The sequence below is a fragment of the Ruditapes philippinarum genome, unplaced genomic scaffold (assembly GCF_026571515.1).
Source record: "Ruditapes philippinarum isolate M1 unplaced genomic scaffold, ASM2657151v2 ctg4064_1_1_1_1, whole genome shotgun sequence".
In the NCBI taxonomy this organism is placed as follows: Eukaryota; Metazoa; Mollusca; class Bivalvia; order Venerida; family Veneridae; genus Ruditapes; species Ruditapes philippinarum.
This window is the reverse complement of record NW_026857025.1, coordinates 28,918-45,018: the sequence shown is the minus strand read 5'-3', so window position 1 is coordinate 45,018 and position 16,101 is coordinate 28,918. Positions and strand designations below refer to the sequence as shown.

Below are 16,101 nucleotides of genomic sequence, written 5' to 3'. Positions count from 1 at the left end.
ACATATGATATATAAATTATATAATACATGTAGAGCATGCGTTTTGTTATTTTGCTTTTTTCTGACAGCGAGGGTTACAGGGTTACAATATAAGTGAAGATATTCTGTAACTTTTCTGTTTTCTTTAATCTAGGTGTTGCATCCACGTGTTTTGGGAGTTTTTTTCTTTATATTTGACATAATTTTGTGTACACTTTGTATCAATACCCAACCACGGACTTTGGATTCTTTCATGTGAGAAAGCTTAGATGTAAGCCTGTATTCCATTTTTATGGTCATGAAAGATCAGTGGTTTTACTCATTAGCCTTGACTCATTTGGCTGATGTGCCTGAAATTAAGTGCACATGGTCATTAAAGCACCTGAGGTCTTCCTCAACCAGAAATGCTGAAAAGTTGCCGTAATTGGACTTAATTACAGTGTCTGAGTTAATAAAAAATATAATCAAGCTAGAAAGTTGGTGGTTGTTGTTGTTAGTTCTTCATTTTTGTGGTTATTACACAACAGGTTTATATTTGATTCATTTTTAATGACATAATGATTCTTGTTCAATTGATTTATTATGACAATTATCGTTTTTTCATTAAAACTTTTACTTTTATATTAAAAGGAGGAAGTGGATCTCGAAAATAAAAATGAGTAAGAGGAATATGATATGATAATAATAGTATGATTTCAAACATGATTTTGATAAAAGTGATAAACATAATTGTTGTAATGAAGTAATATCCTAGGATGGCGGTGTAATCAGGATTTTAATGAAAGTGATAGACAACAGTTTAAAAAGTGATTAACATGATTTTTTTTTTTTTAAAGTGATGAACATGATTTTTTCTGGGGAATTGATAAACAGTTCTGTAAAATACTATGATTTATGAAGAAGTGTATTAAGATTTTGATAAAAGTGATTAACAATATTTTAATGTAAAGGATAAACATGACTTTATAAAGTGATAAACATGATTTTTGTGGAAATGAATTATGTTAAAGTGATGAAAAGAGATCAATTTTATGTCATTTAGAGTGTAAATTATTTCAATAGATGTGAAAAACATAATTTCTGTGAAACAGTGATCAACATGATTTTTTTTAATTAAAGTGAAAGAATTATTTCAATGTTAAAGCAGTTATTGAAGGGTATTGAAAGAAATGATAATAATTAAGCTTCAGTAAAAGATAATCATTTTAAATAGAAGTGATAAACATAAGATGATTAAATGTGATAAACACATTTCTATTTATAAATGGATGGCAAGGAGTAACATGGCCTGTCATGTATGATTCATTGAAAACATAATATTCATTAAATGATAAACCCTTGATGATAAACCCTTAAAGGCCCACTATGTCTCAGATATGCTACAATTTTTATTTCTTAATTTTTCTTAAATTTTTAAAAAAAATTATTATTATTTTTTTTTTGTTGTATCTTTTTACAGTTTAAAAAAAATACTTACTTGCCACAAAAATGACATATCTTTTGCTTCTTTCGCTATGCATGTTGGTGATAGGTATTATAGTAGTGAATAAATTATTTTGTATGGAAGTCAAAATACTAGTTTGTTTACATTTTGCTACCTCTATGAGAAATAACTGCACATTCAGCGCTGCATTCTTTTGTTGTTACACATCTAACATGCTCTATAAATCCATTATTAAAACATAATTTAACACATGTTTCACATGTCTAATGAATTTAAAAAAATTGGATTTCTGAGGCATGATGGTTACGTTAGATCTAATTTTAATTTTCAAGCATTTTACATATTTTTATCTGTAAATATCACACTATATTGCAGAATGATTTTTCTTTGCAATACCCAGTCCTTGGAAGAATGATTCTTGCATAGCAGAATGGCGTTTCCATGAGCTTAATACCCATGCCAGAAATTTCATCTGGCACCCCCCATGCCAGATGAGTCACGTGCCATACAACAACATCATTTTAGAGCATTTTTTGAATGAGACCGTGTAAAAATGACGTCATTTTAGAAGGGAACTTATAATGTGCTTAGGATAACGTCATTTCGCTGTTGTTGTTAAAGTTGTAAATTCATATTGTCAGATAATAGTTATGGATGAAATGACATTTATTTCCATGATCAAATATCTTTTTGAGGTAAACCATTTTAAATATAAAATAATTTGGTAAAATATGCAAGAAAAAATATCTGACATATGTTTGCTGCTCAAAGATCGGAATATCCGTGCCTCAGGAACCCGCCCATGGGCGGTATTTTTGTTACTCGGCAAGCCTTGTTGCCCCCCAATTGGCGGGGTTACGTCGGGATGGATATTCTGATCTGAACCGCAACATATGACAGATATTTATAATTACGTTTGAGTACTCTGAAGTACAGAAATCGATCGGGTCATGTTGCCTTCCCTTACTAGTTGATGATATCATATTAAGATCTAAGCAACTGTCAAACAGCATGTTGAAAGTGAAAAGCTCAACATTGAGTTCTATAAAATATGTTACATTATTTTATAGATGAATAAAGATCTACAGCTGTGTTTTAACTAGCTACTTCAATATCAACTTTTGTCATTATTATAAAGTTATAGGACACAATTGGTTTTGAATTATTAATATTTTGTGCAATGGATTATGCAACAGTTCTGTGACATTATTTGTTTTGTTTTTTTATATGTAAAATATGGCTTACACGTTTGACAAGGCAGGTTCAAACTCTGTCAGGGGCAAGCGGTTGTTTCCTTGAGCGAGAAACTTTACATTCATTGCTTAGTACTGGTTGGTTCCAAGAACAGATTCAAGAGTGTTTAAATAAGCTTATAGCTTCCAACACAATTGAACTAAAATAAATATGTATAGACTAAAGAGAATCAAAGTATAAGTTTGTGGTATCTTTAACATTATTGTGTTGTATTTTTCAGATGAGTCTAGACGGTGTGGGCTTCTAACATGCGTCGTTTAGACAATGAACAGTTCAATAATGAAGGTTTAACACCAGAGCATATTGGTGGGCAGACTATCAACCCACTGCAAAGCATGATGGGAGGTCAGGGTCAGGAAGGTCACATGACCAGTTCTGGTATGGAGGCCGCATCAGCTTCGATCTCGATAAATGTGTCGTTATCGATGTCACAGGAGAACTTAAGCTCTCATCAGCAATTGTCAGAGGGTGCGGAGTCGGTGATAAGATCGAGACAAAATTTAGGCAATATGCTGTCAGTTGGAACGAAATTTGTTCCGCAAGCGAAGAGTTTCGAAAGTGCCTTATCAAATGATGGGCAACGCCAAGGGCAGTCGCAAGAAAAATCAAAACAATATTTCGCAAATACTGCGCATAGCTTTGAAAGTACACTCCCGCGTTATCAGAGTTTTGATCAAAGTCTAGATACACAGAGTGAAAGTGTTTTCTTAGAACCTATGATACCGGAAAAATCGGGACTTAGTGCAAATAAATCAAAATATCATTCTGAGTCAGGCAATGTGTTAGAAATACCTATTGGTTTAGATAGACGTAGGCACAGCTTTGGTGGTAATGAGGAAAGATTGGAAGCAAGTGTATTTACGATGAGACATTCTAGTTCTGGAGAGGAACCGAGGCGTGTTTTGAGAAAACAAATTGCAATAGATGTTGAAGAGCCAGTAAAGTTGGACTCTGGGAAATTTTCTCCACGAGCATCCATTACAGCTGAAGAGGAAAAACGTGTTCTGTCGCATTATAACATTGACACCTATTCATCATCTCGGCAGATATCCCAGCATCAACATGTTACAGTCATTAGAACGCCCCCTGGTGGGGTTGTTAGGGGAACTCATTCACCATCAGCTTGGGGTACTGAACGAGATTGTGTCTCTCATGAAAGCGAAATAAATCCAAATTACAGTGACATACAAAATAAACCAAAAATCAACATCATATCAAATGAGTCCACAATCTCACCTAAATTTAAACGATCTCACTACCTAGAACCTAGGGACACTTTACGTGTACAAAGAGGATTTTCTAGCGGGTCAGAAGATTCTCCAGGAACGAGTAGTAGCCGAGAACCCTCGCCTTTTAGGAAAGAAACAGTTCGCGCAGTATCTCCGTACAGCAAAGAAAGATACAAATTGTCGACGCCAACTCCGGTGATAAAAACACAAGTGAAGAAGGAAGCTTCTGAAATTGGCTACGAGTTGACCAAGCAGAGTTCGTCAGGGTCATCTGATGCTGGTTCTAGTTCCGGTCCTACATTCCCAGAGTATTGTGCTAATATAGTAATTACTAGTGAAACTGGCGAAAGCATAAAATGTAAAACTGAAGACGTTGAGATTCCGGAGGGAATGCATCGTAGACATTTGCATCCGGGAAATTTTAAGAAACACTTACACGCTCGTTATTTAAAGAGTTTACGGTCACGCTATTCCTCATCATCCACGGACACTTCACAAGAGTATTTATCTCAAGAAAGATCTGATTCATGTAATCGTTCCTCTAGTGAAGTGTTCGATAGTACAGAGAACGACAGTTTTAACAAGGACGCGCATTTAAGGCCAGCTTATATCATTCGCAATGGAAGTTCCGATAAAAGTGATGACAGTGATGTACAAATGGGTTCAGTGATCAAACCACCTCAACGTGCTCAGTTGCAGTCTCCAAGCACCGAACAGCAACCGCTAGATCTCTCACAAAGTCTGCCAGAGACATATACACAAGGTTTAGGAGAAGCTACAGGCCCAAGTCCTGGGGCAAACCTCGGACATTCCTTGTCAGTAGATGCTCCAAGACAGCATGCCTCTCTCGGTTTGAGCCCTCATGGTCTGGCAGCACGATCGCCTTTAGGTCATCATGCACATAGTGATCCGGATTTGCTCAGCCCATCTATGATACGTGCAAGTTCTCCTTCTGTGTTCCAAAGGTCGCCGCACCTTCAACCGCAATTAGTGCAATCCCCACAGTCACCATTGTGTTCGGTACCAGAAGGTGATCGTATATTTCATTTCAACTTTCCTAGTCCATTTGAAGGGGCCCATATACACTCGGATCCTGAGAATTTCGGCACACCTAGTCCTATGTCACCGGGTCTTCATTTTACATTTCCTCCTCGTGCGGCATTAATGAGTGCAAATTCAGAAGTCAATCGACTAGCAGTATCCCCAAGAGCATTTTATCCAAGCCAAACACTACCAATGCATACACCCCCTCATCGAGGACATTCATTATCATATGGAGATGGTCATTTGAAGGAAGCTCGGAGGACATTCTCAGATTCCGATGCATATTTGTGCCCTGTATGCGGCCAGGTGTTTCCATCTTATGACAATCTTGCAAAACACATGGCAAAACATTTACCGACAGAAACTGTTAGAACTGGAGATAACAATAAGATTCATTACTGTAAAGTTTGTAATAGATCGTTTTCACGTAGTGACATGTTGACCAGACATATGAGACTTCACACTGGTTTGAAGCCTTACGAGTGCACCGATTGCGGACAAGTATTCAGCCGTAGTGATCATTTGAATACCCATAAACGTACTCATACTGGGGAGAAACCATATCGTTGCCCACAATGCCCTTATGCAGCATGTCGACGAGACATGATCACTCGTCACATGCGTACACACACTAAACGATCGGCGAAACGCGGAAAATACCTAAGTGTACCGGAAAGGGAAAGTCATGAAGTACGTAAAAGTAGCGTTAGCAGCACTGATACTACTTCAAGTCAAGAAATGACACGGACGTTTTCTGCGTCGTCTGGTGATAGTTTAGATTTAGATGTAGGTCTAGGTTCATCGACATCAAAACTACGATCAAAGTCATTAGCTAGCATGGATAGTACCGACATGGATTTACAGCATACTAAATCTCAGCTTTGGTCAACAGCGAGTACCGAAAGTGGCGTTTTTGAGGATTCGAGTCAAGGTCATTCAAAAGGTCTTATGTTGACACAGTCAAGGTCTTTTGAAGTGGGTCGAGTGAAAAATCAAACTGTATCACAATCACGTTCTTTTGAAAGCAGATTTGAGGGAAAGAAATTTCTCTCAGCTCAACATTTCCGACAAATGAGAAACATTTCTTCGACAAGTTTCGAGAGTTTTGATTCGCACGACGATATTCTGTCCCGGACAGATTCCATCGCGGAGGATACTATATCGGAACTGGGAGAGGTACAACGGGAAGATGGTACATCACAGTTACCCATAGAACCAGAATCTTTAGAGAAATGTTCACTAGCAGAAAAGACGGGTGATAGCTGATTATAGCAGTCTTAGCAATTTTGTTAAGTTTATAGTTAAATTTTTTCCCTATTGTGTAGAATGTATTTTTGTTGTTTATGTTTTTAAAAAAATTGTTTGGTTAGGAAGATAATTATTAAGACTTTATGAAAAACAAACTTTTCATCCATTGTTTAATATTGATAAAATGCACTGCCAAATCAAAACAAAACAGCTTGATGTGAAGGGAAATAGCCTGTTTTTATTTCAACAATTCAGTATGGCATTCCAATTTTGTTTTTGTATTCAATGTTAGCATGTTGGTTTCTGACTAAGGTCCTTGGCTAAATACATAAAATGTTTCATAGTTTCTCCTTGAAAAATTACATTGACAATATCATAGTTTAGATTATACATGTATAAAAGGGTCATAGTTTTTTTTTTTTTTTTAAGGTAAATATTGAATACTACTCACAATTTCAATCTAGTTTTTACAGAAAAAAAATCTAAAATATGTATATTATATAATTTACTGCCAAGTATTGCTTTTGGTCAATCCAAAATTTTGTTTGTAGTATCTTTAGATGGTTTTGTATCAAGTTACCACAAAGGATTTCTTCATGAATTGTGCAAGGGGTATGCCATAGCCAAACAAGGCAAATAAACAACTTTGATTGCCTAAAAAATGAAATAAAAGAAATCAAATATGTACATAAGACAAGCAGATATATCACGATCTAAATTATCAGTACTTGCCTACTTGGCCATTATGGTTATGTTACTTTGTACCAGATGTTATTTTGTTGTGGTATTTTAATACATGCATTTGGCATTTTAAATTGTAGGGCACCTTTAAATGACCTTATTTGGAATGTTATTTTTGTAGTGGGAGAACACATTTTGTAATGTATATAGCCATGACTTAGATTTAAAATAATGCTCAGAAGCTAGCATGTTTATATTTTAAAGGGACTCCACTGAGGTTTTTTTACATGACTAGACTGGAAATAATATTTCAACATTAATGTTTATTTTGATGTAGGTCCATGTTAATAACTTAAGTCCAAAATTTTAGATCATTCTCTCACTGCATTTTTTCCTGGGTAACAATTCTAATTGTGAAAAATGGCCAAAAATTGAAAAACGTTACGCAACACTTTTCACTCAAATAGCGCTATAAACAGCACAAAAATACAAATTTTAAATTATTCCTGAGTATATTTCTTTTTGACTTGCATAATCTTTCTGTTTTAAGTTACCAAGCTGATCAATGTTAGAAATTCAAAGTCTACACTTTAGGCTTTTGGACCTCAGTGGAGTTCCTTTAAGTATGAAACAATTGAAGGGAAAAAAACAACATAGAAACAAGTTTAGATGTCCTATGTATTTTGAAGATAAGCCATATTGTAAGAATGTCAAAGTTGATATTTTAGTAGATTTAATGTGATACTTTAGGGTCATTACAGTACTTTTGGTAAATGAGAGTTTTAGATCACTGGGTTATAAAGGTGCTGTGTGCAAAACTGTCTATACTTGCAATATAATGAATCAATCCTTTTAGCTGAATTAAAATGACCGTCTTATAATGGAGGAGTTTTAATCCATGATTCTATGAAAAATTGATTTTTTTGAAAAAAGAAAAATTCTGAAATTTTTTGTCATTAAGGTCTTTAACCTTTAACTTGCTGAAAATGAAGAAGCCTTTGCTACAAGCATATAACCAGGCCAGTTAGCGCATCAATGTAGTCTAACCAGTGTGAATCTAATTTTAGCTGACTCGGATCAAATTTTTATTTTGAAATGAAAAAAAATATGGTACATGGACTGTTCCAAAAATAGAATCTGGACAAGTCCATTTAAGAAATTCAGATTGTTAAGTGTGAAGAATATCTAAAATACACATGATAATTAGTAGTGACGAATTTTGGTAATTGGGAAAAATCTAGGAAAACTTTGGGGAAAAGGAATGAATAGGCAGTTTATTATATACATAAAGATAGCAAAATCTGGCGCTTTTTTTAAATATAGTAAGACCAGATATTTTAAGAAAATGTCCAGATTTAGTTTTAAAATTTATTTAGAAAAAAAAACAATGGAAGTGTTGTTTTTGTTTTTTGTTGGAAAGTGTAATTAAATATATTTTCATATTGACATGGTATTTTAACTTTCAATTTTAATTCATGATGAAATGTGTCTTTCAGAGTTTATTGTATTTATTTACACAGTAGATTTTATTTAGCTTTTGTTTGTAGTGGCCAAATTTTACTTAAAAGCATTTAGTGAAAAAAAATTACTCATGTTTTACTAATCCCCCATGTATTTTTTTATATGGATAAAAATCATTTCCATCCCCCCATTTTTGTTTCATTGTTTGAGATATTTGAAAAATCATTTCTGTTCTCATTATTTGTGGGAAATGATACAAGTCAAACTTTTTATTTTATTTTATTATTATTATTTTAATTATATTTCATTTTTTTGTGTATTTGTTTAATTATTCTTAACAAAGGGAGCTAACTTTTGTATATTTGCCACAGAACAGTATATTAACTATTATCTCCCTTGAAATGGTTTAAGCAAATCGTGACAGTTCTGGTTTTTTTCCCCATTTTTTTTTGCAACTCTGTTTTTCTTTAGCAAATTTCTTTGGTTTTTATTAAAAATCACACAGTTAAATAGTTAAGTTGACAGTTTTTCCTTGATAACTGTATGAACCTAGTGACTATTAAGCTATCCATATAAAAATTAAAATATCACCTTAGTGCAGTAACTGGTTACATCCTTATAAAATTTTAATGGAAGTTAATCTTTTACTGCACTGACATGAATATATGTTTGATGGAAAAAAATCGTGACAATTTGTCAATATCTAGAAATATTAACTTACAATTCTTTGTTCAAGTAAAAGGAAATATCTGCCTACCTACCCACAGGTGTATTGTTTTGGTCAAAATAAAATAAAAAAAACATTTACTGGTATTAATGTAGTAATGAGACATAAAAGACGTTGCCTTGATTATTTCAAATAAACATTCTGTTAGTTTTTGTTTTGTGTAGATGTGCCATAAATTTTGATTGTTCTCTTGTAAACTTTTTTTTAGAAAGTGCCCTTCTCATTTCTGTATAGGCAAGACAGTGCTACCTTTATTGTTTTTAAGAACATGAAAGCTTGTGAGTTCTTCATATGTAACCCAACTCAGTTCTGAAGGAATGATAAGATAAAGGGATATTTAACTATATGACTAACCATTAACCCATCAACTTCAAGCCCAATGTCCTTCAGGTTTTTTTTTTAAGTTTTTTTTGTTCAAGAGTAAAGTTTTAGAAAAAAGAATATTACACATGTCTATTCCCTTCAATGAAAAAAAAAAACTTTTACCTTTAGCTTGCAGGCAACAACAGGTCCTACCCTTGTTGCCAGTAGAGACCAAGATCAGTTGTCACATTTTTATGGCTTCATCATGGTCTGCACTAGTTTTATATTCATTAAGTACATTTTTTTTTTGAAATTTTCTTTAATAAAAGGTAAATAGTTTTGTCCAGATTTAGGATGAGACAAGTCCCTTTCAAACATTTAATGTGGTTTGGGTAAAAGAGGACATTCTGTTCAGTTTAAATATTGCTTACTAGAGCTGTATATCATTACAGAAGGTTTTACAATGTAATATTTCACATGAATGAAAACGTTTTGGAATACATAATATAATCTTAATATAAGTTAAGTTTATGCTATGATTTATTTGCTTGTCTATTCCTGGTAACATGTTGTATTAAAAAAAGCATATTTTCATATGGAAGTGATTATAATGTTAAGACTTCTACATCCTGAGCGTATTTCAGTTAGTCTAGTAGATGGACTTTGTGCAGGGGCTATCTTTGTAAGTTTAGTAGATGGACTTTGTGGAGACATTATCTTTGTAAGTCTAATATACTGAGCTTGAAACAGAGGTGACCTTTGAAAGTTTGGTAGATGTACTTTGTACTGATGTGATATCTTATTAGGTCTAGCACTGATACAATGTACAGAAGTTCTTTGTAAGTCTTGATGTACTGTGTACAGAGGTTATCTTTGTAAGTCTAGATATACTATGTACAAAGGTTATCTTTGTAAGTCTAGTATATGTGCTATGTACAGAGGCTATGTACTATTGACAGAGGTTATCTTTGTAAGTCTTGATGTACTATGTACAGAGGTTATTTTTGTAAGTCTAGATGTACAATGTACAGAGGTTATCTTTGTAAGTCTAGTATATGTGCTATGTACAGAGGCTATGTACTACTGACAGAGGCTATCTTTGTTAGTCTTGATGTACTGTGTACAGAGGTTATTTTTAGCTCACCTGTCACAAAGTGACAGGGTGAGCTTTTGTGATCGCTTTTCGTCCGGCGTCCGTCCGTCCATCGTCCGTCCGTCGTCCGTCCGTAAACTTTTGCTTTAAATGACATCTCCTCATAAACCACTGAGCCAATTTCATCCAAAATTCACAGGAATGTTCCTTTGGTGGTCACCTTTAAAAATTGTTCAAAGAATTTAATTCCATGCAGAACTCTGGTTGCCATGGCAACCGAAAGAAAAATCTTTAAATATCTTCTTTTAAACAACCCTAAGAGCTAGAGCTTAGATATTTGGCATGAAACATCTTCTAGTGAGTGTCTACCAAGTTTGTTCAAATAAAAGCCCTGGGGTCAAAATTGGCCCCGCCCCAGGGGGTCATTGATTTCCCTATATGCATATAGTAAAAATTTAAAAAATCTTCTTTTAAAGAACCCAAAGAGCTAGAGCTAAGATATTTGGCATGAAACATCTTCTAGTGAGTGTCTACCAAGTTTGTTCAAATAAAAGCCCTGGGGTCAAAATTGGCCCCGCCCCGGGGGGTCATTGATTTTCCCTATATGCATATAGTAAAAACTTAAAAAATCTTCTTTTAAAGAACCGTAAGAGCTAGAGCTAAGATATTAAGCATGAAACATCTTCTAGTGAATGTCTACCAAGTTTGTTCAAATAAAAGCCCTGGGGTCAAAATTGGCCCCGCCCCAGGGGGTCATTGATTTTCCCTATATGCATATAGTAAAAACTAAAAAATCTTCTTTTAAAGAACCCAAAGAGCTAGAGCTAAGATATTAAGCATGAAACATCTTCTAGTCAGTGTCTACCAAGTTTGTTCAAATTAAAGCCCTGTGGTCAAAATTGGCCCCACCCCGGGGGGTCATTGATTTTCCCTATATGCATATAGTAAAAACTTAAAAAAACTTCTTTTAAAGAACCATAAGAGCTAGAGCTTAGGTATTTGGCATGAAACATCTTCTAGAGAATGTCTACCAAGTTTGTTCAAATAAAAGCCCTGGGGTCAAAATTGACCCCGCCCCAGGGGGTCATCCAGGGGGTCATAGATTTTCCCTATATGCATATAGTAAAAACTTAAAAAATCTTCTTTTAAAGAACCCAAAGAGCTAGAGCTAAGATATTTAGCATGAAACATCTTCTAATGAGTGTCTACCAAGTTTGTTCAAATAAAAGCCCTGGGGTCAAAATTGGCCCCGCCCCAGGGGGTCATTGATTTTCCCTATATGCATATAGTAAAAACTTAAAAAATCTTCTTTTAAAGAACTCAAAGAGCTAGAGCTAAGATATTTAGCATGAAACATGTTCTAATGGGTGTCTACCAAGTATGTTCAAATAAAAGCCTTGGGGTCAAAACAGGCCCCGCCCGGGGGGGGGGGGTCATTGATTTTCCTTATATGTGTATAGCAAAAACTTAAAAATCTTCTTTGAAAAAACCCAAATAGCTAGAGTTTAGATATTAAGCATGAAACATCTTTAAGTAAATATCTACAAAGTTTGTTCAAATAAAAGCCCTGGGGTCAAAACTGGCCCTGCCCCAGGGGTGTCATTGTTTTTAACTATATGTGTATAGTAAAAACTTTTAAAATCTACTTTTATAAAACCCAATGAGCTAGAACTTAGATGTTTAGCATGAAACATCTTCTTATGGGTGTCTTCCAAGTCTGTTCAAATAAACAAATAATAGCCCTTGGGTAAAAATTGGCCCGGGGGTGTGGAGGGCCTATATACAGGTGAGCGACCTCAGGGCCATCATGGCCCTCTTGTTGTAAGTCTAGATGTACTATGTACAGAGGTTATCTTTGTAAGTCTAGATGTACTCTGTACAGAGGCTATGTACTATTGACTGAGGTTATTTGTTAGTCTTGTAGATACACTAGTCTAGTACATGTGATATGTACAGAGGTTATGAACTTTGTACAGAGCTTATCTTTTGTATGTCTGGTAGCTGTATAATATACAGGGGTTATCTTTGCTTCTTTTAGATATCTACATCTGGAGGATATCATGAAATTCTAGTAGTTTAACTTGCTACAGTGGGTATCTTGTTAATTTAAGTGCTTCTTAACATCTACTTTACACAGAAGAGGGTATCTTGTTAATTTTTAGTACATCTGTACATCTACATCACTCAAAGGAGATTATCTTGTTAATTTAAGTACATGGTAACATCTACATCACTAAGAGGAAGGTATCTTGTCAGAGATTTACATATGGAGGGGGTATTAAATGAAGTCCAAAAGGTCAGTTTTAATCGTAGGGTGTCTCGTAAAGTCTAGAAAACATGTACATACAGAAGGATTAACTATCACTATTGCTTAAATAGTTTTGAGTTTATAGCAGTGTTAATTTAAAATCACTAGTAGACATTTATGAAATTGGTGTTGTACAACATGTGTTTTTATTATCCCGGTAAATTCTCGCCCAATCAACGACATTGTTATATCATTAATGTTGTCTTGTTTACAAAAGTGACAGTATTATTGTTTTTATGATAGCACTATTGAGTAGGCTTTTTTGTTAGCAAATATGAATTTTGTAATTTAGCAAATATTAAATTTTGTGATGAGAAAATATATGAATTTTGTAATGACGCATTTTTTTAAAAAATTTTGTTGCCTCTTAGAATGTGAGACTTCTTGTGTTGGCTTCCAGTTAACACAAGTCTTATATTTGAGGTGATTGTCTATGAACTTTGTCGTTTTTTTAGCAAATAATTGTTTCTTAATAATTGTTTCTTGATTCAGATTTGTTTTATGACTATATATGTTGTTAGTGGATCTGGAGTCAAGATTTTGTAAACTTGTGCTAAAAATGAGAGAGATTTGAACAATGAAGAATATTTTTCTTGTATACTTCAATACTATATAGAATTGTTAATCTGTATCAAAATTGCTAAAGGCTTAGAAGAACACTTTTTGCAATTTCTGTGACCTTTGAACCCATGGTTTGATAAAGATTGTTATAAAATCATGAAAACTTGTTTGTATAAATTGAACAGATTATACAAGAAGACATTGTGTACTTCGATAAAGTTAATGTAGAAATGTTTCTGGCATAGATTTTTAAAAGTTCCAACATAAGATTTGGAGTACTATGGGATGTTTTTTATTCAAGTTTGATATTTTCTACAGAGCTGCTAAAGCAACATTCCATGTGTATAAAGCCTGGGTTTGTTCCTGGCTGCTGAAATAATAGGGAAGGGGGAGCAGAGCTGGGGGTGGGGGCAAGTGTTTTTCAATGTAATTCTTAAGTTTATAGCACATACAGAAAGCAAATTTAACAGAATTTATCCCTTTCACTCTTTATAATCCCAGGTTTAACTGAATATCTTTAAAACTCTTTGTTTTGATAATGAACACGTAACTTTTTTAAAAAAAATAAAAATTTAAAAAACGTTTTCCAAAATTAAATTTCAAAAAGGAAAAAAATGGGTTGATGTCAAGGGGTTTAAAAGGGCATTCTTTCCCTTAAATATTGTTGTAGAAAAAGTGTTTAAAGGGTGTTCCCCGTAAATTAAATTAAAAATTCCAAAAAGAAAGGAAAAAATTATCCCCCCCCCATTTGTTGGGAAACTCCCCCCCTTTTAAATGTAAAATTTTAATAAAAGTAAAAAAAAACCCCCCCCATTAAAAAATTTTTTAAAGAAACCCGAAAACAAAACAAATTTTCTAACAAGTCCCAGGAAAAGGCCCAATGCAAAATAAAATTGTTGCTTATGAAAATGTTCTTGACATTGTGACCCCAAAATACAAATAAAAAACATGTGTACTGTTTAACAAATAAGTTTATAACTGCTTTGACAGAATGGATGGTATTATTAAACTCTCACAAGTTTTCAATCAAACAAATCCAAGCGGGGATATTAAATTTATGCCATCGATATACTGGGTCAATTCAGCTTAGGTGGTCATACAGTTTGATCAAGCTGTGTTCCTAAGGCTGCACCATTTTAGAAGTTTCTTACTGAATTCCCATTAAGGTCTAATGGAATGCTCCAGTAAAGTCAAAGAAGGACATTTAAGTCCATTTATTTAAAATATTTTAAATTGGGCAAAGATGAATGTATAATAAGTTGTTAAGGTAATAATAGTTTCTTTATTAGCATTTCTAAGTCTAACAGTATTGCTTATCTCAATAGGGAGTGCATTAGATTTGTAAGCTAGAGGTCGCTGGTTCGACTTTCGGTCTGGGCGAAATTTTACGCATCAATTGATCATTTTCTCTCACCTCTGATTCAGAAGTCGTATGGGATTATAGTAGTAATTGGTCACTTTTGGAGAAATTGGTAAATACTGATTTGTTATCCTGGAAAGCCACGAGATATGATCAAAAATATGTTGAAATTGTCATAAAATGGAGACAAATTAATAAACATAAAAACAAAACTAATTTGGATTTAACTATTCAAATTATGATGTTTCGTATTTGACTTATTTTTTCTGACTGCGTAAATGTGGAAACTGAAGGAAATTGTTGCATATCTAGTGACACAAATGTAATTAATGAAAAATAGATAAATGAAGATATAGTTTATGATGATAATAATAATAATGTTCTTGTTGTTGTTCAAGATGTTTTAAAATGATAACAAGGTTTTATATACAACAGCTGTATTGTATTGTTAGACAAACAAATGTTTTAGTATTAATTGTGACATGTTGATGTTTTCCCATTTTGTAACATGTTGATTTTCCCTACTCGGTCTAAATTCATCCAATTAATAATGCAATGTTGATTTTTAAGAACTTTAGGAGAATATGACCAGTGATATGTCAGTGTGTCATTGAACCAAACCAAACAAACAAACAAGCGATTTTTGTAAGGCAAAAAAGTATAAAAGTTTAAGGATGTATAGAAGTTTAGTTAAGATGGTGACATTGTTTAACATTCCATTTTATATTTGTGTATCTAAGATGGTCTCGGAAGTGCTGTTATTAAAGAAATTCTAAGTTAGGGTTATAATAAGTCTTTGCTTAGAAAACAGATGCAATAAGTTAGAACATGTTCAGGCGTAAATTTCTTCATTGTTGTTTGATTAAAACAGATTTTTTTAAGTATCAAATGCTTACTATTTTAATAAGTCACAATTTGAATAATTGTTGCCTGACTGTGAAAATAGTTTTTTAATAGAGAACAGTGCTAAAGTTTAAGAAGTGCTCTGGGCCCAAATTTTGTAATTTTATTTCTTTATTATTTGTATATTGTGGCCATCTAGTTATTGATAATATATGATATATATATTTGTATTTTGTCGCTAGAAAGATGGGAATACAGTTTTAAGGTAAACTTGATTAAAAGCTGAAAATTCAAATGTTTTGTGTTTTAAAATAGTAAAAACTACATGCCTGCTTTTATTGAAACAATTTTTTAGGCTTTCAGTAAGTTATGTACTATCGTTATTTTTATCTCCACTTTTGGAATAAGAAAGTGGAAGTATTGTCAAAACCCTCTCGTTGGTATTGGTTAACATTTTGGTTTAGGTTCATTTTCGTAGAAACTATTTTTTCAAAGGAAATTTGATAATGGATATGTATTGGTGTAATCTTTCTTATCAGTTGTGTGTGAAATTGAGCCACACTTTA

The 16,101-nt window shown here is 33.5% G+C and overlaps 1 protein-coding gene across 6 annotated transcripts in view; it reads left to right on the top strand.

The window, feature by feature from the left end:
- The window catches only part of LOC132748503 (uncharacterized), a 45,058-nt gene extending 31,172 nt beyond the window's left edge, over positions 1-13,886 (top strand). For 5 of the 6 annotated variants that reach the window (XM_060738151.1, XM_060738147.1, XM_060738150.1 and 2 more), the window contains 2 exons: positions 2,898-10,403; positions 12,312-13,886. In XM_060738151.1, the coding sequence (XP_060594134.1) occupies positions 2,926-6,216 (3,291 nt within the window). In that variant the 5' untranslated portion in view covers positions 2,898-2,925 and the 3' untranslated portion in view covers positions 6,217-10,403; positions 12,312-13,886. The remainder of the gene's footprint in view (positions 1-2,897; positions 10,404-12,311) is intronic. The other variant, XM_060738148.1, reaches the window with a different exon arrangement.
- The last annotated feature ends 2,215 nt before the right edge of the window (positions 13,887-16,101 follow it).